This window comes from Octopus bimaculoides, chromosome 5 (genome assembly GCF_046866305.1).
Source record: "Octopus bimaculoides isolate indiv1 chromosome 5, ASM4686630v1, whole genome shotgun sequence".
Classification (NCBI taxonomy): Eukaryota; Metazoa; Mollusca; class Cephalopoda; order Octopoda; family Octopodidae; genus Octopus; species Octopus bimaculoides.
The window spans coordinates 96,471,969-96,493,645 of record NC_142932.1 but is presented as its reverse complement, the minus strand read 5'-3'; the positions used below and the strand labels follow the sequence as shown (position 1 = coordinate 96,493,645).

The 21,677-nt window shown below is 35.8% G+C and overlaps 1 protein-coding gene across 3 annotated transcripts in view; it reads left to right on the top strand.

Annotated features, from left to right (window-relative positions):
- LOC106869170 (nucleolar RNA helicase 2) overlaps positions 1 to 21,677 on the top strand; it is a 43,831-nt gene continuing 22,154 nt past the window's right edge. Inside the window, exon 1 of one of the 3 annotated variants that reach the window (XM_014914790.3) lies at positions 1 to 269. Coding sequence is in view for 2 of the 3 variants with exons in the window: in XM_014914786.3 (XP_014770272.1) it covers positions 11,552 to 11,599 (48 nt within the window). In the remaining variant the exon portion in view is untranslated. Of the gene's footprint in view, positions 270 to 11,075; positions 11,600 to 20,023; positions 20,316 to 21,677 lie in introns of those variants that run through there. The other 2 variants (XM_014914786.3, XM_014914787.3) reach the window with 2 other exon arrangements.

The window sequence follows — 21,677 nt, the reverse complement described above, 5'->3', positions numbered from 1 at the left end:
ATTGGCGTACTTACTCAGTGATTTATTAGCAGCTTCTACATAAAAACAATTCTGTTGAGTGAAAAAAAAAGTCAGTTTCATAATAGGATTTATAGGCTAGATTTATGAATAGCCAACAAAATCAGATTTTAACATGTTTTTTTTTTCACCTTAATGAAACTAATCAAATTATGAAGGAATTTTGTTGAATTTCGAACCAAATTTTTCTGTATTTTATTGTGTGTATTTTCACCAAATCAAATTTGTTCGTAGGAAGAAACAATTACAAGGTAAATAATTATTTATCAAAATTTCTTCTAAAAATTCTAATAATGAATCTGAAACTCAGACACATATCCACTGTCAAATTGGGGCATATATTAAATATAGATATTTGCAAATAATAACTATATCTACCACAACCTACACACACATACACAAATCCATAAATATGTGTGTACACGTGTATATATCTGTATATGTTTGTATGTATGTATTTATGTATATATGTATATATATAAATGTGTACATGTATATATATGTTTGTGTATATATATAAATATATATATGCGAGTAAAAATAAATACAAAAAAAGGGGGGGGGGGGTTGTATGATTGTGTATAGAGGAATACATTATTTTGTTTAAAAGAGTTCCAACACTGTCTGTTTTTTATGTTTTATTTATATTCCTGCAAAACCAATGTGGGATATATATATATATTTATATATATATATTTGTATATATATATATATTTGTATATTTGTTTTTATGTCAAGTTATATGTTGTCAAGTTATATTTAACATTAAACTGAAAGATTACTCAATGCTTTTTGTAGAGTACATGTTTATTAAACTTTTACAAGGAAAAGGCTGACTGGCTTTTTGAAGTTTTGCCTTGCTTTCCTTCATCAGCTAATTTTAGTAACATGTATTCCAGGAAAACCTGGTGCATGGTCATGTCATCCATGACTAAACCAGCAACCTTACTAGGCCTGCTTGTATGTGTGTGTGTATGTGTGTGTATGCATGACTATAAACATGAAGCATGAGATATAATTTTCACTGTGAATAATTGTGTACGTGTTTGAGTATATTTCCTTGTGTCTATCTATTTATCTATCTATTTTTGTTTGTCTCTGTTTCTCTGTCTGTCCGTCTGTCTATCTATCTTTCTCCTTACCTATCTGTCTATGTTGTTCAAATACACGCCATTGGCTACTCTGAGCTATTTCTTTTGTCTCAGTTTAGCTTAAATTATGCAGATTACCTAAACTGTAGATGTGTTCTACTCTTTTTGTCCTAGTCTAAGAAGTTCCTTGGCTACTGGACAGAAAGTGAGACAATCATCATGTTAATAATGCCTATTGAGGTATTGAGGCAGAAACATGTGTTCTCTTATCTCCAAACAGTAAGCTTGTCTATTTCCTGGATGGGATGTCAACTTTGGAGAATTTTTGATCGTTGAAACTATCTCCCCCTCTCATATAGAGCTGGTCTCATTAACCATTTGGTAATTATGACACATCCACTAGAGGCAGGGACAATTTTAACAAATCAAGAATTTATGTTGTATGTTGTCTGTTTTTGAAATAGATGCCACTGGCCACTCTTAGCTGATTTTGTCAGCAAAACCAACATAACATCAACACCAAAATCATTATAGCCATTGCCATTAACATTAACAACCAACCAACCAACCAACAACAGCAACAATAGTATGAACGAAAATAAAACAATCATATGAAATGATGTAGTACCCTAATGTATTTTAAAAGTTGAATGACATATAGTTGGTCTTAGGTCAATAAGGATTGACCTGTGACAAAACTATACAGACAATACAATTAACAAGATCAAAACGACTGTTGCCACCACCAACAATACCCCTACTGTCACTATCACTATTATTATCATCACCAAAACTCATACAACCAATACCATCACAACCAACCTGTTAATTTTTAAATAACTAGCAACAATAAGGAAGTATCAGCATACAAACAATGTCTCTAGCTACATGTTATTTGTCAATACAATGGAGAGTGAGTGTGTATGTGTGTGTGTGAGAGAGAGAGAGTGAGACAGAGAAAGAGAGAGAGAGCAAGAAAATGTGATTGTTGAGTGTGGAGTTTTTATGGCTTTCATTAAAGATGAATCTAGTAACGTTTCTGTCGTCCATACTGCATATTAAACTTGGTATTTTAAAAAGATTTGATGCAGGAGAAAATGGTCAGCCACATTGCCAAAATATTAAAGTATGTGATGTCTACAGTGAGAACAGTGTATGAAAACAGACAAAAAAGTGGTCAAAAAGATACTTTGTTAACTACTCAGACCTTATTTAATAAGATGCTTAAAAATAGAATGGCTTTTGAGAGTATGAATCAAACATCAGACCTGAAATAATGCACCAATAAGAATGATGTTATTAAAAAAAAACAGTCAAAAGTTTGTATGACAATTTACAGTGACAGTCTGTTATAGAGACATTGAGCATGCTTTGGCAAGCTTACGGTGATGAGGCAATGGATCATACACAATGTTTCACGTGGCACAGACACTTCAAAAGTGGAAGAATGTCCCTGAAAGACGATGAGCAATCTGGCAGGCCTGTCACAAGCGTCACCCCTAGAAATGTGGTATTGTGCATTCCAAAAGTGGCAAGAATGCTGGGACCAGTAATTGATGTGCAAGGTAACTAGATCAAAGGAGGTGGTATTAAAACTTAGGTAAACAGGTTATTTATTATTAAATATAAGCAGCCTGGGAACCTTTTGATACTACATGTACAATATTGATGAAACTATACTTTTGGAAGATCATGTTTGCTAGAACCTTTATTTCTCAAGAAGACAAAATTAGTACCTGGATTTAAAGCTTTAAGAAATTGTCCAATAATTTCTTTTGGGAGGAAATCCTACAAGTGAAATTAAATTGAAGGCCCTTCTCGTGTATCACTTAAAAAATCCAAAGGCTTTCAATGGATATGCAAAGTTTTATTTACCTCTAATTTGGTATTTAAATAAGAAGGTTTGGATAGCTAAGAGCATTTAGAATGGTTTACAAACAAATTTTGTAGTACTGTAAATACGAACAGGGCTAGACAAAATATTTCCAACAAAGCACTGCTCCTTTTAGAAAATGCAACAAGCTACCCTGTGAACTCAAATGAGCTTTCTGATAATGCGAGAGTAGAATATATCCTCAAGAATACAACTTCTTTGCTCCAGCCTATGGATCAACGTGTGAGAGCTAACGGCCAGGCATATTATCCAAGAAGAACTTTCAAGTAACTTAAAAAAGAAATTGAGAGGAAGGATATACGTACAGTTTAAAATTTCTAGGAAGAAGTTCAACATCTTATGACTCACACTCTAACAATTTTGATCATTAAAATCATCAGTGTGTGGCCTGAAGCAAATACTTCTCTGCTCAGAAAGAGCTTCACTAACACAGCAGAACTCATAAATGAGCAATACTCGTCTATTTTCATTTTTTCTTTTATTCATTAACTAGCTAAAAAGCCGCACTCCATTCATTCATGTTAAAATTGCTTCTTCTAGTGGAAGTGAGTGTAATACAAGCATTGTTAATATAAGCACTATTGATACAAACATAAATGGATAAATAATTGAAATAAATAAAAAGCTGCTAATTGGTTAATTCATTATAAGTAGAGAGAAAAGAAATAGGGAGTTCGTTAATTGACTAAATAAGTAATCCTGTCTCATTTTGGTGCATGCAGTAATGTGGATGAGACTACTGGTGGGGGAGCTATGAGAGCCATCTGGTACAGAGGAAAGACTTCCAGCACCAGTGGTGGGGGTGGAACCATGAGAGGGTACAGAGGAGAGATTTCTGGTATAGTTGATGGGGGAAGGAATGGGTGGGTACATCGTGAATAAGGAAGGACAGAAAGATTACTCCTTTCTGAACCATGACAGAAATAAAGAGACAGAGGGAGAACAGAGAAATCAGGGAAGAAATATCATAAATCGTAAATCAGGGAAGAAAGATTGTAAAAACTGAAGTGGGAGGAGGGGTGTCAAAGGTCAGGGTGTATATCTGATGAGTAACAGAATTACAATTATGATAAGTTAGTTTAAATTATATTAAATTACCAGCAGACAGATGGCGGGATAGGGGAAGTTTTAGGAAGATAGATTGTGGGAGAGAGGTTTATCATGGACAGACTGTGTACAGAGGCATAGACATAAATGACATGCCTTTATGGCCTCAATTTTACTTAGCTGGACAGGTAGAAATGCAAATAGATGGATGATGTACGATTAAAGCAAATCAACAGGTACCACACAAATCATCTTTTGGCAAGAATACAACAGCATTGACCACTCTAAAATATTCCATTTCTTTATTCTTGTTGGACTTAACTCTCCTCCCCACTGTTCTCAGTTACTATTATTCTTATCTTTTTTTTATTTCTGTTTATATACCTATTTTTCTTTTTTCTTTATATCATTTACTCTTCTTCTTCTTACATGCTTTTGTATTTTTATATATATATTCTTTTATATTTTTTCCCTTTTTTGTATATATATTTTGTATGTAAACTTGTAAGAAAAAGTCTTTTGCTATTTAAGAAACCAGTAAAACATACATTTTTCAGTTTGAAAACGGCTACGAGAAGCTTGGAACTCATATCAGAGTAACTCGCTGTAAACATTATTATTAAGATTAAAATAAAAATTATTCCCTGAAAGAAGCCATCTCTACTCATTCTTTCAAATATATATCATCATCATCATCATCGTTTAACGTCCGCTTTCCATGCTAGCATGGGTTGGACGATTTGACTGAGGACTGGTGAAACCGGATGGCAACACCAGGCTCCAGTCTGATTTGGCAGAGTTTCTACAGCTGGATGCCCTTCCTAACGCCAACCACTCAGAGAGTGTAGGCATATATATATATATATATATATATATATATATATATATATATATATATATATATATATATTTATATATATATATATATATCACCATCATCATCATTTAATGTCCATTTTCCATGCTTGCAAGGCTTGGATGGTTTGACAGAAGCTGGGAAGTCAGAAAATTGAGTCAAGCATGACTGTTTGTTTTAGCATGGTGTCTATGGTTTGATGACCTTCCTAATGTCAACCACTTTAGTGAGTGCTTTTTACATGGCAGTAGCATTGGTGAGGTCACCAACTAATTTACAAGACGGGATTCCCTCAATTGAGGTGGGGAATATTATTGATGAAAAGTTAGAGTATGATAGAAGGACAGAAAGAAGTGTTTTGCAGTAAAGGCAATACATGGTTACTTTAGTAGGAGAGGAGAAAGAGGAAAGAGAGAGAAGCGGAGGTAAATCTGATGATAGGGTGTACACTCAAGATGCAGTGAGATGTATGTAATTGAAGTGGGACTAAGAATTGAATAGAGTGGGTAGGTACTTTTGTAAGATTGCAAAAGGAGACTGAGAGTTGGAGGGGAGAGAATGCAGTGAGTGGACACAGAGAGGGAGCAGGTGTTAGGGGTATTTGTAGTGGAGAAGAAATTCAACAGGAATACATTATGTGCAGGTTGGTTTGCAAGGGTGTGAAGGGAGAGTAGAAGATAGAGAGGTGGGAAATACAGCAAGTGGTTGACTCAGGTGGGGGGACAGGGGAAGTTTTAGGAAGATAGGTTGTGGGGGAGAGGTTTGTCATCAATGATATGCCTTTATGGCCTCAATTTTACTTAGCTGGACAAGGCTTCTCAAGCACAGCAAATTGCCAATCTTCTCAGTCCGTTAATCATCATCATTTTACATTTTTTCCCCCAAAATTTACTTTGTTTTGGGTTGGTCTTTCTATCATGGAATTTCCTCATTTGTTGCAATCCTTTGTTTAGTCTTTCATTAGATTCGACCTATTGAGATAATATCAGTTTTTTCCCATGTCTCCCTTTGTCTTTGTTTCCCGCAGATTCCTACTCTTTGGATCATTTGACACTTCTTTACCCATTTGTCATTCTCCATATACATCACATGTCTACTTCATTCCTGATCTGGTTACTAGTCCCTCTAAGCATTCACCTACAAATTAGATCACATCGGCAAGAGTAGCTATTGATTACTTTTAGGGAATCTTAGGAGCATTCAAAAGATTTTATTTCATGGTTACACCTATAGGAAAGTGGGTTATACATCATTAGATGTATACCTGACTTTCCTATATAAAATTAGAAATATAACGGAACGCTGAACTCCAGACTATCAACTTAAACAACATTTATTCAGGTGGTTAATATATACATCTTTAGCTCTTGTTTGTTGTTACAGCTTCTGTGTGTGTGAGCATTGTTGTTGGGACGTTGGTATGTAGATGTAAGCGAGCTGTCGAGCGTAAGTTCGAAAGATGGAGAGAGACAGATAAACATGCCCATGCTCAATCGCTGGCCAGCAAGAAAGAGACAGAATAGAAGCGGGAACGCTTGGTTGTTGAATTCCACGCATGCGTGAGACTACGCATGCGCACGGCGTTACTACAGGGCTCCCTTGCCAGTGCGGAAACGCATGATAATATGAAATCTGTTGGAACGCCTGAGGCAGGATGGCCACCGAAACCACCCACAAGATGTGGTACAAACACACACAAAGAAAAATCAAAGAAATGAATGTACACTTGTGAGATACAAGCATGCAATGTTTCTGAAAGGAAAGAAAATATATGAGTGCACAAGTGTGTGTGTGAGAAAAACACAGAACATAGTAAAAGTGTCTGTAGAGAAAAAATCCAGTTCGTACAAGAGTCCCACAAGGAGATAGAATGTCCATACGCAGGAAGTTGTGGTCCATGAGCAGAGCTGTAGTTGAGCGTCGGAATGCTAGTTGTGACCGGTTACCTGGTACGGAATATTCTATAAAAGTTACACAAGGAAATTTGGTCTGTTGATCGTGAGTGGAAACATCCACTCTAACAGAGTCGATAAAACCGAGTGTGTTGATATTGGTGTGTCCCTGGTGGTGGGGTTGTTGGCGCATGACATTGTGGTAGACAGTACATTGATGGTGAAGACGTCAGCGCAGGAACTGTAGGTGGTAATGATGTTGACAGTGGTAATGATGTCCTGTTGAAACTTGGCGACGTCGGGGGGAATGCTTGTAGTTGGTAGTAGTAATTGTCGTCGTCGCGGTGGTAATCTTGGTTGAACAAAGCTGGTGGCGAAAAAGTCGCTCGGTGATGATGGTGTTTGAAGAGGTGCGCTTTTACAGACGGTCGACAGACAAATCTCTGTACGACCATTAGCGAAAACCTCAAAGAGAACGACCGTGCGAACTCAAAAAGGAGAAATGGTGATGAATGGAAAAACAGAGGACTCCTTTTATTTAAACGTATCACACGGTCGAACACAAAATATATATCAATGATGATATACAAATAATGTTATACTTCGATAACATTAGTGAATTCGTAAATACCAGTAATGAAGAGACGATAGAAAAGACAACCGTATGAAATGAATAACAAGAGATATTTAGTGTGGCATAAAAGATGTATGTGTTTGTGAGAGTGTGAATGCGACATATAAGAACATGATAAAAGACAGGCCGTCTATATGTATGTGAGATATCACAGCAGATAGAAAGTCAGTACACGTGAGAGTTTTATACCAAGTTCTTGAGTACACAATTGGAAAGTCGTGTTGACTATGGTTGGAGATGTTGGTGGTCATCGTTGCTTGGTAGTTCAGTCTCCATGGCCGCATTTGTTCTTTAGTCGGGTTCACCAGTTATAGGTTGGTAGTCCAGAATCCATGCTGCGTTTTTCTTCGTCGGGGTCACCACTTTATAGGAAAGTTGGTTATTGTAGCTCAGCGGGCTGCATGTTCGAATCACGTCGGGGGTCACCATTTTATAGGAAAGTGGGTTATACATCATTAGATGTATACCTGACTTTCCTATATAAAATTAGAAATATAACGGAACGCTGAACTCCAGACTATCAACTTAAACAACATTTATTCAGGTGGTTAATATATACATCTTTAGCTCTTGTTTGTTGTTACAGCTTCTGTGTGTGTGAGCATTGTTGTTGGGACGTTGGTATGTAGATGTAAGCGAGCTGTCGAGTGTAAGTTCGAAAGATGGAGAGAGACAGCTAAACACGTCCATGCTCAATCGCTGGCCAGCGAGAAAGAGACAGAATAGAAGCGGGAACGCTTGGTTGTTGAATTCCACACATGCGTGAGACTACGCATGCGCACAGCGTTACTACACACCTAATACCAAACACTCCTGTGCATCTGCGATATACAAAGACAACCTTCTTTGGCAGCTTTCCTGTGATTACACTATATGTCTTGTGTTCACATGCTTTACACTAGTTTGAAGTTATACCCAAGGTGGTAACAAATTATGCTTTGAGCCATGGTATTGTTAGAACTGCTGTACTGAATATTGATAATTAAATTAATCAACTCTGTTGTGCGTCTGATGTAATTAATAGATATACTTAAATTTTATATGTGTAGTATTAAATTATGTAGAAAATGTACATCCATCATACTTTAAGTGTTATAAATCCAGTTCATGTTTACCCATAACCAGATTATATTTATCCATAAATAACTGAGGTCACAGAAAAAACTGACTAAGGTGTAGCAAATTGGTGTTATTTATCATTCTTGAATGTAAATCAAACAGATATTTCTGCATATGTTGCCATTACAAAGTAGGCATGATTTAATTAGATTCATACCTAACTCTAAATAATGAATCTGATCTTCATTTATCATATGGAATTTTTTGGAAAAGTGCTTACCACCAAATAAAATTTGATGATAATTTTCAGGATTGAATTAACATGCCTATTGGTTTATTGAGATAAACATAATGCTGTATTGCAAAAATTGTATCATATATCAAAATGCAATAGAAAAGATATTAGTGAAGTATATCAATAATAAAATAGTTTATCAGAATGATGTTTGTGTAAGTGTAACAGCCCAGGATTATTTGAACTTCAAGGCTAAGATTACGTCGAATCATTTGAAAAAGTTGGCTTGACTGTCAACTAAGAATAATAAATATTTATACAAGTTAGTACAATGGCAAGAAGCAAGATGCAATTTGGAAGAAATATATCTTGAATGATAGAAACATGCTTCTTTATTGTTGATGAAAAGAAAGAGACAAGGAAATGCTATTATGAGAGGTTGTTGAATGAAGAAAATGCATGGGGAAAAGAAGGTCTACCACATGTTGACTCAACAGACAAACCAGTCAATTAAGTCGATAAGAATATAATAGAGAGCGAGAGAGAGTATTCAAGGATATGGAGGTAGGTTAAGCAGCTGGTCAAATGGGAATAGTATCTGAAATGCTTCAAATATCTGGAGAAGTAGAGCCCATGCTAGTCACTTGAATAGAGGACAGTATCATACCCAATTACTGATATAGCAGCATCATTGTAAACTACTACAAGGGCAAAGGAGATGCACAAGAGAGCAACAATAGCAGAAGCACCAAATTATCAAACTAGAAGGTTGCAGAAAGAGTTAGAGCATAATTGGTTAAGAACAGAATTAGCCTACATGAGATACAGATCAGCTGTATGTCTGGAAGAGGTAACACTGATACCATTTGCTTGTTAGACAACTGAGAGAGAAGTATTTAGCTAAGAATAATCCGCAATACCTAGTATTGGCTAACTTGGAGAAGGCCCTTGACAGTATGTCATACTCTGTAACTTGATGGTCACTAAGAAAACTAGGTGTAGACGAATGATTTGTGAATGATGTACAAGCCATATATAGAGGCCTAATTTGTAGAGTGAGAGTCAGCAGTAAGTTCAGCAAAGAATTTACTTAGAGGTTCATTAGGGAAAAGTTCTTTGACTCCTCCTGTTCATTATAATCATACAGTAGAATTAGCCACATGACACATATAAGCAACTAGCCTTTGGGAACTGTAGCTCCCAATGGAAGGCACCTTAGACTGTGACAATCTATCCATCTCATGCCAGCATGATAAGCAGACATAAAATGATGATAATTGCTAAACAAACATCTGCTGTTGCAACATTTCTTTAGTGCAGCTTTGACGTGATATGATGACCAATGTCCTTTCCATCCTGATGAACAAAGTAATGTTTCTTGAAACCTTGCAAATATACCCAAATGTGCTGCACCTAGAAAATTTGTGACTGAAATTTCATTTGTATATTCAATCTGTTTTAAATTCTACACCAGTTTTGCTCAGCACAGGCTTTATGAAAGCTCATCTCCAAATTTTTGCCATCAGAGATTCATCCATTATTCTGGCACATATTACATGTCTAGAAACATTTTGACTACCACTGTACACAAATGGTCATGTTGAAAAGCAAGCTTTGTCTAAATCAATAAGCCTTTTTCACATACTTTGGTGTGAGCTGAAAAACAGCTTGAATCCAAAATTATGCAACCAGCAGTGCTCTAACAAAGAGGATAGCAAAACAATAGAAAGTCACACATTTAAGCGAACTGCTAAAATGCAGGAAGAGCTAATAGATACAAGAAATTCCCACATAATGTAGAAAGGACGACATGCATTTGAAACCTATGAGTTCGATCTCATCCCAAATTGTTGACAAGTTCACATAGACACAATATCCCAGTGAAATTAAATACGTAAGGATTTGAGCCAATATACGCAACTCTGTATATTTATTTATTCAAACAACCTACAAGGGAGTCCCCATGATGTCACTCGAGCTGTAGGAATATCAGCCAAACCTCTAAATCACGTCGTAAGATCTTAAAAAGAAGGTAAGATACATCAGATAACGTCATCATGGATACCACTAATTAAAACAAAATCCTCATGGTTGGAATTCTTATAAGTTTGATCAGTCATGAACGACCTCGATCTAAAGATGATCCCGAAGATGTCTGTTTTTTGTATATACGAAAGAAATTGTTGTATAGTGCTCAGGGTGCAGTATAAGCAAAATGGATACAGCAACCAAATTTCTTTCAAATAAACACCCTACCATAAAATAAGTAAATAAACAAATAACATGATGTAGTCTTTCTTGACATATGTTACATCTAAAAGACAGGGTGAACCGCCTTTACCCATAAGTCTGCCTGTCCGGAATAACCTAAACTAAACACACTATACAAACTTAAGGTATATTTTAGAATGGAATTCTTAGATTGCAAATACTTATGGCAAAGCCACTACGCACAAATCTCTATTTTTCGCTTCCCCAAAAATCAGTAACCTCGTTTCTAAGAGAGAAACCAATAATTTAAGAGAATAAATATAACGAAACAAAGGAATTTTTTTTTTTCACACTCATCACACAAAACGATAGAAAGAGTGAGAAGCGGATATGACGTTTCTGCATTTCCGGAATAGTTAACTTCTTACACGTGCTGTTCCGAACTTGGTGTCCGAAGAAAATTTGCTAAAATATAGCAATATATTTGTTAGCTGAGTGTTTTGTTTCTTTTAAAACATCAGCATACCAATTTGTCTTCTTTGAAATATATATAAATTCAGCTTATCAACGGAGAAAAACAAAACAAAAAAAAAATTGAGGATTATCGAGAAAGAATGACTGCGAAGGTTAATGAAGATTCAAAAAAGAAAATAAAGAAAAAAGTTGGTATCATTTTTATTTATATGAATATCATATTTTAACGTTCCTTTGTTATCGAAAAATGTAATTGAACAACTTAAAACCGCTATTTTATTCAATGTACTAGTAATTCATTTGGATTTAAGTATGTATTACTCTAGTGTGCGCCTTCTATCAATTTTTCTGTACCCACGAGGTTTCTGCAAATCCTTTGAATTTAGAGACAAGACTGCACCGACTCAAGTTATCTTGAAGTGACGTTTGATTGCCTTCAATTTTTATTTAATAGTAAAAATATTTTTAGTACATATTTTTACGTGATTGATAATGGAAACCTTACATTTTCCTCCATGTAAAATTATAACTTTACATGAGGGCGTTATTTTCATGGCTTCTGCTCCAACAAAATTCTTGCAGATGAGTTGGAGACAGCGTCTGATATCTAGTGCTTAGTGCGATAGTTCTCTTTAACTCTTTATATGAAGATTAATGACTTCTGCTTTCATTTTCTAATCCTAAAGCTAGAGAATATGAAACAAATATCCCTTTGTACCCTCCCTCACCTTCTCGATTATTCACTTTGTAAGCAAAAAAAAAAGTAGACCTGTCTTCAAATTCTGATCGGCGGTCTTTTGGAATGGCAATTACTACCTCCTGGAGAAGGGAAAGTACATAGAATGGGGTGGTTCTTTCTTTCTGTGAAATAATTCATGTCCGAAAACTTCTTTTTTTCACACCAATTCCCAATTCCGTACCCTTTTCCGGTTACACAATACTGGTGTAATAGTAAAAAGTTAAAAATACCTATACTCAATATATATGGATACGAGGATTGAATGAAGATAATTTGTAGAAGCAGAAGAATCAAAAAAAGATATGTTAGAAATTGAGCATCAAAACCATTCAATGTCCTACGAATACATTTAAAAAAAATTTTAACGGTCTAAGGCCCACAAGGGAATACCTATTATTGACTCCTGCATTATCTAGGTAGCACTCCTTTGTTCACTATTTTCTTAATAGTTTCTGTTTGTAGGAAAATACTTGTAGAAAACACCTCTAAAGTAAAGGCGAAGGTAATCGGAAGGAACATTTATGGTGTCTAGTGAATACTGCGTTATATTTGTGATATTGGATTTGGATTGCTCGTACATTTCACTGCAAGGCGAGGCTCTCAACATGTTCTCTCCACCAACCATGGTCTGGTGTGCAGGCCGTGAATTTGAGCTCGATATACTGGTTTGAAGAACCTTGTCACACTAGCTCGACATTGCTTGGCAGATATTATAGATGTCTTTGTGTGATATTTTAGATGCAATATAATTGGATTGGGTCAGTTGCTTTGGTCTTTAACCCATGAGCATTTAGATTACTTTGTCAAATATAATGCTTTATTTATTCACTTTGTTTTGAATTAATCATGCATCATCTCGTAGCTTCAAGATTTTGGTGATTGTTTATTTTTAGAACGACATTGTAGGGTAGGTGTATGGCCGGGTCTGGCCTGTTTGAAAATAAAACAGAATATTTGGTTCTGATATGGTTCGTTTAAATGTTAAAGGTTTGAATCTGAATTATTTTGTAGGCACAGGATTCATTATTTGTTCACTGGTGTGGATTCACATATTAGTGATTCTGCTCACCTATGAGTTGTCTATGCAAGACTATCATTGCTGAAAATGTTTAGGTGCTTTTTAGTGTTACTGACGCCTTATTTTTTGTTTTTGTAGTGTATTTGTAAAGATGCTTTAGGGTAGCTTTTCCAATCTCTGAAACTATTCATTTGTTGGTAAGCTTTCGTTTTAGCTCAAGTCAAATCGAAACGTAGCCCATTAGTTAAGGTGGTGATTAAAAATCTTTAATCATTCTTTCTTTTTCTTTACTTTTGGATTCAGCTCGAAGCGCTGGATACGTAGATGATGGTGTTAAATCTACCAGTCAAGAACTCCTCCAACATGCTGACACATAGTCAGATAGATAGACAGACAGATAAATAGAGAGAGAGATAGGCAGACAGATAGATAACTCCGGCCAGTTAGTAGCCAAAGAAACAGATTTCAACTCAAACCAGCAGTAACGTTCCTTGTTTTTAGTTCTACTTTCACTTCTGACAGCTAATACCATGACAGTGCCGAATTTTCTTCTTTTCCACTTCTTTGAGGCAAATAAATTTTTCCGGAATCGGATCCTTCTCAACAAAAAAACATGGGATTCCGTAAAAAAAAAAAAATCGGATCTTGTGAATTTTCCGAAAGTCCCCTTCCCAGAGTCGTCAGCGCGCATTTTTTTCCATATTCGTTTTCCACACACTTGTTAACCCCCGCACCAAGGCTGTTTTTTTTTTTTGTTCCCGGGTGAAGGTTTTTATATTGACCCAAATGTCTTCTACTTATAGCCTTGGGACAATCAAAACCCTGTTACACGACGGCTTCTTTCAGTTTCCATCTACCAAATCCACTCACTAGGCTTTGGTTGGCCTGAGGTTATAGTAAAAGTCACTAGCCCAAGGTGCCACACAGTGGGACTGAACCCGGAGCCATGTGGTTGGGAAGCAAGCATCTTACAACAGTCATTCTTGGCCTTTGAGTCACAGGCATAGCTGTGTGGTTAAGATATTTGCTCCCCAACTATGTGGTATTGGGTTCAGTCCTATTGTATGGTACCTTGGGCCAATGTCTTCTACAGCCTCAGGTTAAGGAAATCCTTGTTAATGGGTTTGGTAGATAGAAACTGAGAGAACCTCATTGTGCATGTGTGTATGATTGGATGTGCTCAACATGCAAAATTTAAACCAATGTGAATGCAATTTCTGTTGTGGAATATCCAACTATCAGGTAGGAAAAGGCTTATCTCAATCTTGGCAAATCCAGTTGGAAAAGGCTTGTAATAAATCTGTCAACCTTTCAACTGTTTTACAGAGTTTGATGCTTATCGAGTTCCTTGTGTAGATGATTTGGTCAGAGGTGTATCCAAACTTAAATACTAATGATCTTTGTGGCCTCCTATCATCAAGTTGGTATACTACCTGAGAAAAGACAATATGCTCTTTCCAAACAGTTGGGTTCTTTTATCTGTTTACTTGTGTTAGGTATCTATTCATGTTTAGCTTGTGGTGAAAAGAAGCATGATGTCTTTCCAATTTCTTAAAAGCTAACGATCATAGTAATCTGACTGTAAACATAAAAAATGTAGATATGATCTAACTTCTATTAACTTCTTAAGGTATCTGATTTCATATGGAGAATCAAGTTATCATCATCGTTCCAGAATATTCAACTCTCAGGCTTTTGAAAAGCTATCTATACCTCAGAATCATCATCATCGTTTAACGTCCGCTTTCAGAATATTGAATTACAATGGTTGCTTGGGTTCTTCATGTGTTACATACACAACCCGAAATAGATCCTTTTCTGGTTTTGAAAATTGGGCCAGTGATGTAAATTTCATCCAATCTGAGAATGATGTAAAATGTATCAGTTCTAGTAAAGATTATATTAGATGGCAGCTGTTATTGCTTTTGGTAACTATTTGCCTTTTACTAGTGAAACATGCTACAACATTACCACCAGGTGATAGCTGTGTGGTGTTTTCATCCTGTACCACATTGTTGAAAAAAAAGAAGCTTATGTAGTTATAAAATCGTTTCCTTATGAAACAACTTAATGAAAACCGTAGAAAAATAAGGATAAAATCTTACACGGGAGAATTGAACTTTTCCCTCATACATGATAAACTATAGACCTAATTTAGAGAATCTTTTAGCTGTACTTTTGCTACTACTTCATTATTTATAATTACTACATATGGCTGGATGCCCTTTGTAGTGTACTCGAGTTTTGTTGTAACAGGACCACTGTTAGAAAGATTGCTTTGCCCTGTATAACTAAGGAGACAAATTTGAGTGCAGGAGTGAAACAAAGAGACTGATATGATAGATGGAACATAGTGATGGGAGCAAGTGAGTAATGAAACATAGTGATTGCTATATGTCACCTGTTGGAAAGCAGACTGAGTAATGTCTGTTGAAAGTGAGAAAGAGCAATTTATGTCAACATGGTAATAGAAGAGAGAGAGCGAACATGTACTGTGAGTGAGAATGATAGCAAAAAGCCGTGATGAGAGAGAGTAATTGCAATAGAGATAGGTGATGGTTGTTATTAAAGAGTGACATGGAGAAGAATGAGATAGCTAGTCAAAGAGAAGGGTGATGAGAGGGGGATAATGAATATGGACAAAACTGAAACCATCCCTCATTACATCAGGATGGAAAGGAGGTAATGTAAAAGGCAATGTTGAGGGGGTGAATGAAGACATGATACCATCCTTCATTATATAGTGTGCTACAGTGGATGGTGTCTCAACAGATGTAAATAATCATCTCAACTTATATTACCTTAACATCTATTTGCAAAACTTGCATAGGTTTTCTCAAGCACTGCTGTATTGACAATTGTTATGATCCTTCACTTCCTTTGCAAAGTTCAGCTTTTTGAGATCAGTCTTCAAAATTTCATGTTGTTTTAGGTCTTTTCCACTTAGAACAACTACTACTTGATAAAACTGACATCTTCTATATGTGTCATATACTCATATTGATGCAGTCTCTCTTGCACAGTACATCTGATTTCTCTTATATCCAGCTTTACTCTAAATCCATTTGTGCTCTGTTCCTTAAGCACACTACAATTACACATTGAGTAGAGCTTGATTATTTCTTTCTGCATTCAAAGTCCTCACCCCACTACCATACAGCATTGCACTTCATACACAAACATCATACAGTCTGCCATTTACCCTAAAACAGAATTTTTTTGTTATCAGATGTAATAACTCTGAACTTAATTACTTTTAACCCTTTCAATCCAGAATTTTTTCTCAAGATTTGCATGTATTTTCTCTAAAATTTGGGTAAAACTATATAGTGTAGATGCTTATTAGACAGTTTATAACGGTGCCAATTATGTAAACACTATTTTTAGTTTGGTACATATTTGTACCATTTGGGTTTTCTAATCTACCAGGTATGTAACATTGTATTTAGATGAAGTACCAGGTATGTACCGGTTATATCAAAATATCGCAGTGAATCTTGCAAAAAAAAAATTGAATATTTCAAATATTAGAGAGTAAGATGAAGGTTGATTGAAAAACTGTATATTTCTACACTCTCTGAGTGGTTGGCGTTAGGAAGGGCATCCAGCTGTAGAAACTCTGCCAAATTAGATTGGAGCCTGGTGTTGCCATCCGGTTTCACCAGTCCTCAGTCAAATCGTCCAACCCATGCTAGCATGGAAGGCGGACGTTAAATGATGATGATGATGATGTGTGTTTAATTCACAGGAAAAAAGTTTCTCTATTTTTATAAAACAACTGGTAAAATCTTAGCTATACAACAAACTACAGTGGTACAAGTGTGTACCTATACAAAACCACAATAGTACAAGTGTGTTCTACTCAAAATTATTTACTTTTAGAAATATGTATTGCAACAATGTTGCAAGAATATTACTATCCAATGCTTATAAACTATGCACAATGTGTTTATGATAAGTTTACAGTGAAGAAAATGTTATAAATAGCTTACTAAAGCATGAGAACCAATAATAAACACTTAAAAGCAGTTGGTAATGGTGAGGAGTTTGTATGCATGGGAGCCTTTTGAGCTGTCATTATAGTGTCATACACTCCAAACATGTCTGGTGCTACATACTTAACAGAAAAACTGGAGTGGAACTATGCTGCCTCACATAGAATGGGAATTTTAAAGATTTGGGTTGTAAAATTTTTGACTGGTACAAATATGTACCAGCCGGGCTGAAAGTGTTAAGGAGCCTTTTAAGCATTTCAAGAAATTTGTTCTAATCTTCTCTTATTGCTTACAGTGTGCCTTCTCTGCCAGCCTGTGATCTGACTATGCCTCTTCATTTATACAGAGTACACCATATGGAGTTCTATGTATTACTTTTCTACATATTGAGCATGACTATTTCCCTGATAGTAGCAAGGTCCTTTCTTCTTTTGTACAGATTAAAATTTCAGTCTTTGCTAAGTTTACTTTGAGATCTTTCGAGTCTTGATGTTACTTCCATATCTGGAATTTTTTTTAAATCTTCAGATTCAGCAAGGCCATCAGCATACCGAAATTCTCACAGCCATCCAGTTTTAAATTCGTCTCTTATGGCTTGAATCAGTGTTTGTCATAGGTGTGTGTGTGTAGAGTGATTGAAAAAGAAGCTATAGAGATTGCAAAAGAAGCAGGCAAATTGCTGCTTTTAATAAAATTAAGGACAAGTATCTGAAACGTTGGATTTTCACTCCTCACAACAATATCTGATCTTTATGGATTAACGCAGATCCGTTTCTTTGGATCCTAGATCTTACCCAATTAAGTCTATAGCTGATGTCCATACATCAGCTGTATAGTCTTGCTGTGAAATAAGGCACACGAACCCATTTTTGGCTGCATGGGCTGAGTGTTGAACGGATTGGTTTCATTGTTTGACAGCTCAAGATTTGCTCATTTCTCTGTCCCAAACAGACAGTGATGGTAATTGAAGGCTACTTAGGAAATTTTAAACATATGCTTAAGTGCAGTCTGACCACGTACTATTAATTGGCACGTAGATAGCCTGACAGTAATTACTTTAAGTGCGTTATGAATACATATACAGTTATAGGGTTATGGATAAAGTATATGTATTTGTTTTCGTATGTATTCTGAGTGCGCAGTTAAACCAAAGAGGGGATTTTTTGGTAGCTTCGGATTACAAAACGAGTCAATTCGATCTTCGCTACAAAACCCTTATAAAAAGTTTTGTCGGCCTTATATCACAATGAAACTAAAATCGTATGGATGTGAGAAATAGAAGGGAAATTCTCCTTCGAAATCATCCTAACATAACCAGAGAGAGATATAAGAAATGTTAAAAAAAAAAAGTTTCTTGGCTGTGTGGTAAGTAGCTTGCTTACCAACCACACAGTTCCGGGTTCAGTCCCAGGCATCTTGGGCAAGTGTCTTCTATAACCTCGGGCCGACCAAAGCCTTGTGAGTGGATTTGGTAGACGGAAACTGACAGAAGCCCGTCGTATATATATGTGTGTGTGTGTTTGTCCCCCTAGCATTGCTTGACAACCGATGCTGGTGTGTTTATGTCCCCGTCACTTAGCGGTTCGGCAAAAGAGGCCGATAGAAAAAGTACTAGGCTTACAAAGAATAAGTCCCGGGGTCGATTTGCTCGACTAATGGTGGTGCTCCAGCATGGCCGCAGTCAAATGACTGAAACAAGTAAAAGAGTAAATACTGTATGTAGGGTTATAAATAAATGCCCCCCCCCCCAAAAAAAAACCGGAGTGGATTTTTACTGTGAAAATTTCGTTCATACTCTCACTCTTTTCTGTAGTCATACATTCTCAATGTATAAAACAAGTTTATAGAACATAAAGACCACATGTTTGTTGGGAAAATATTGCGTTAACTGCCGGATTGTTCGAAAGAATGAATCCTCAGTGGATTTGAATTTTAAAATGTAGTCGAGAGCTAACAAGAGGAACTTGTACGCAATATGCTGAATATAGAAGTTACAGCTCCTTCAACTCGCTGTTTGAGGAAAAGAAAAACAGTAGGTGGTCGCAGCGGAACACCTTCACTCATAGGGCTGATCTAAGTAGAACAAGTAACTATATGGAGAATCTTACAAACTTTCGAGAAGGTGAAATATTTCTTTTTTCGGAACAGTGGATTTCGAAGCACACAAATCTATAAATAATAGCATGCAAATATTGAGTTGAAAAAAGTTCTTCAATAAAAGAATAATAGCAGTGTTAATATATTGCTGACTTGAGGTATATTTTGCAATGTTTCCCCATAAATTAAGCTAAATTGCAATTGAAACCATTTCAATTATCATATGCTGAAAGTACAGTCTGTCACACACCCACTCCATTGTTCGCCTCTCTTCAGATCTGGGACCTTTGTGTCCGAGTCAGACCAATTTTGAGCAATAGTAAGAAAGTGCAGGTGTGATTGTATGATAAGGAGTTTGCTTCTTTGCCACACGGTTCTGGGTTCAGTCCCACTACGTGGCACCTTGGGCAAGTGTCTTCTACTATAGCCACGGACCGACCAAAGTCTTGTGAATAGATTTGGTAGACAGAAACTGTAAGAAGCCCATTGTGTGTGTGTATAAAATATATATATATATATATATATATATATATATATAGTTTTTATGTTCGTGTTAATGTGTTTGTTTTGCTCAGTTACAAAACCAATTTTACAAGTACCAGGCCGAAAAAAAAAGGCCCAGAATCTATTCCTTCGACTATAATAAATTTTCAAGGCGGTACCCCAGCATGGCCGCACTCCAGCGATTGAAATAAATCTAAGATAAAGTAAAGTAAATGGAAAAGAATTTCTAATTGTCACACGGAATGATAATGAGGTAAACGGATATGACGTTTTCATATTTCCGGGTTAGCTAGAATTTTACACGTGCTCTCTCGAACCATGGTCAAGAAAACTTACCAAACTATATTTGTTATTTATAACAGATTTATATTTGTTAGCTGAGTGTTTTGTTTAACCTCGCCGTACTTGTTTGTCTTGTGTGTAAATATATATATATATATATATACATAAGTTCAAAGGAGAAAACAGTAAAATTGAAGATTGTCGAAAAGTTAGTACTTGGAATGACTACGAAAATTAATGGAGATTCAAGAAAAAAGATGAAGAAAAAAGTTGGTATTATTTTTATTCACATAGATGTTGTATTTTGATTTTGTTGTAGAAGGATTTTCACTTGTATAAACAACTTTACTTAGCTTTATCTACTCTGCTCTCAGTTGTATATACTGAAACAATAAGCAAATGAGGTTTTCTGTTGAATTTTCAATCAATTCTTTGAGTAGCGTGAGTGAGTTAATGTAAATTCAGTTATTTTTTTTGAAAATTGTCCACTATATATCTGTATATATATATATAAAACTTTTGTTTTCCGATCGGATTTTTAAATGTATACTTTTACGAAATAACACTTGTTATATTTTTAATAATCACTATAAATTTGCTTCTACACGTGAGATGTACCGCCATAAGAAGACTTCTGTCGTAATTATAAAGAATGGACTGCTTCACGTGAAGTACCTGAAAGGATAATTTCTTTATACTTAATCTCATGTAAAATTTTGTAATTATATTTATGATAATTTGTCGACAACGACGAAATAGAACTTGAAATTTTGGGGGGTTTATCATTGTACTTGAGGCTTTTTTAGTAGATTGATCGGTGGATAAGTCAAACTTTAATAATTATAATATACCTACAAAAGTGTGCCCCCTCGCCCAACTTTGTTTCCTCATAACTTTTAGAAAAATGGAGGTTTTTATTTTAACGATCTATATTGGCATTTACTACGCTCACCAAAAATCGGTCGTTTTAACCAACATAGTTGTGTGAAGTACACGTGTTTGTGTGTGTGTGTGTGTATGCATAAAAGCTACCTCCGCTATAATACGGAAGGGATCACATAGAAACTACTAGTACAAAAATATAAAAGTGGATACTTTCTCCGAAACCTCTAAAAGCGTGCTGTTTATCTCTGTAGAATATACCATAAACTGTAAATAACAACTCAGTTCATTTAATCCTAGTAGTCACTTGTATAAAATGATTTATTTGTAAATCCAGTCAATGTAGCTTGTTTCTATATTCACGCGCATATTCGACAACTAAACGCGCGCGGAGTTTCTGTAGTAGTCGTTGGAATCGAACCCGGAATCGCATAGTTGCGAAGTGGACTTTTTAACCACAGCCATGTTTACCTCTCCACATAAATATTCTACAATAATACAAGCCTAGATTAGCCTTCCAAAATGCATTTTCAGAAAAGGATAATCAACCTAATAAATATAGAATCTAAATTTGATATATGCCAGTAATGTTGAGGAATCTAAGAGTAGATCTTTGTGCAAATGCGCTCCGCCCCTTCTGTCTTCAGTATTTCAGTGTCTGTGAAGCTACAATACCGAATTGATGCCGGTATTATTAGGCGGAGTCCTTGCATAATCGTGAGAATTTCTGAAAATTCTTATAAAGAAAA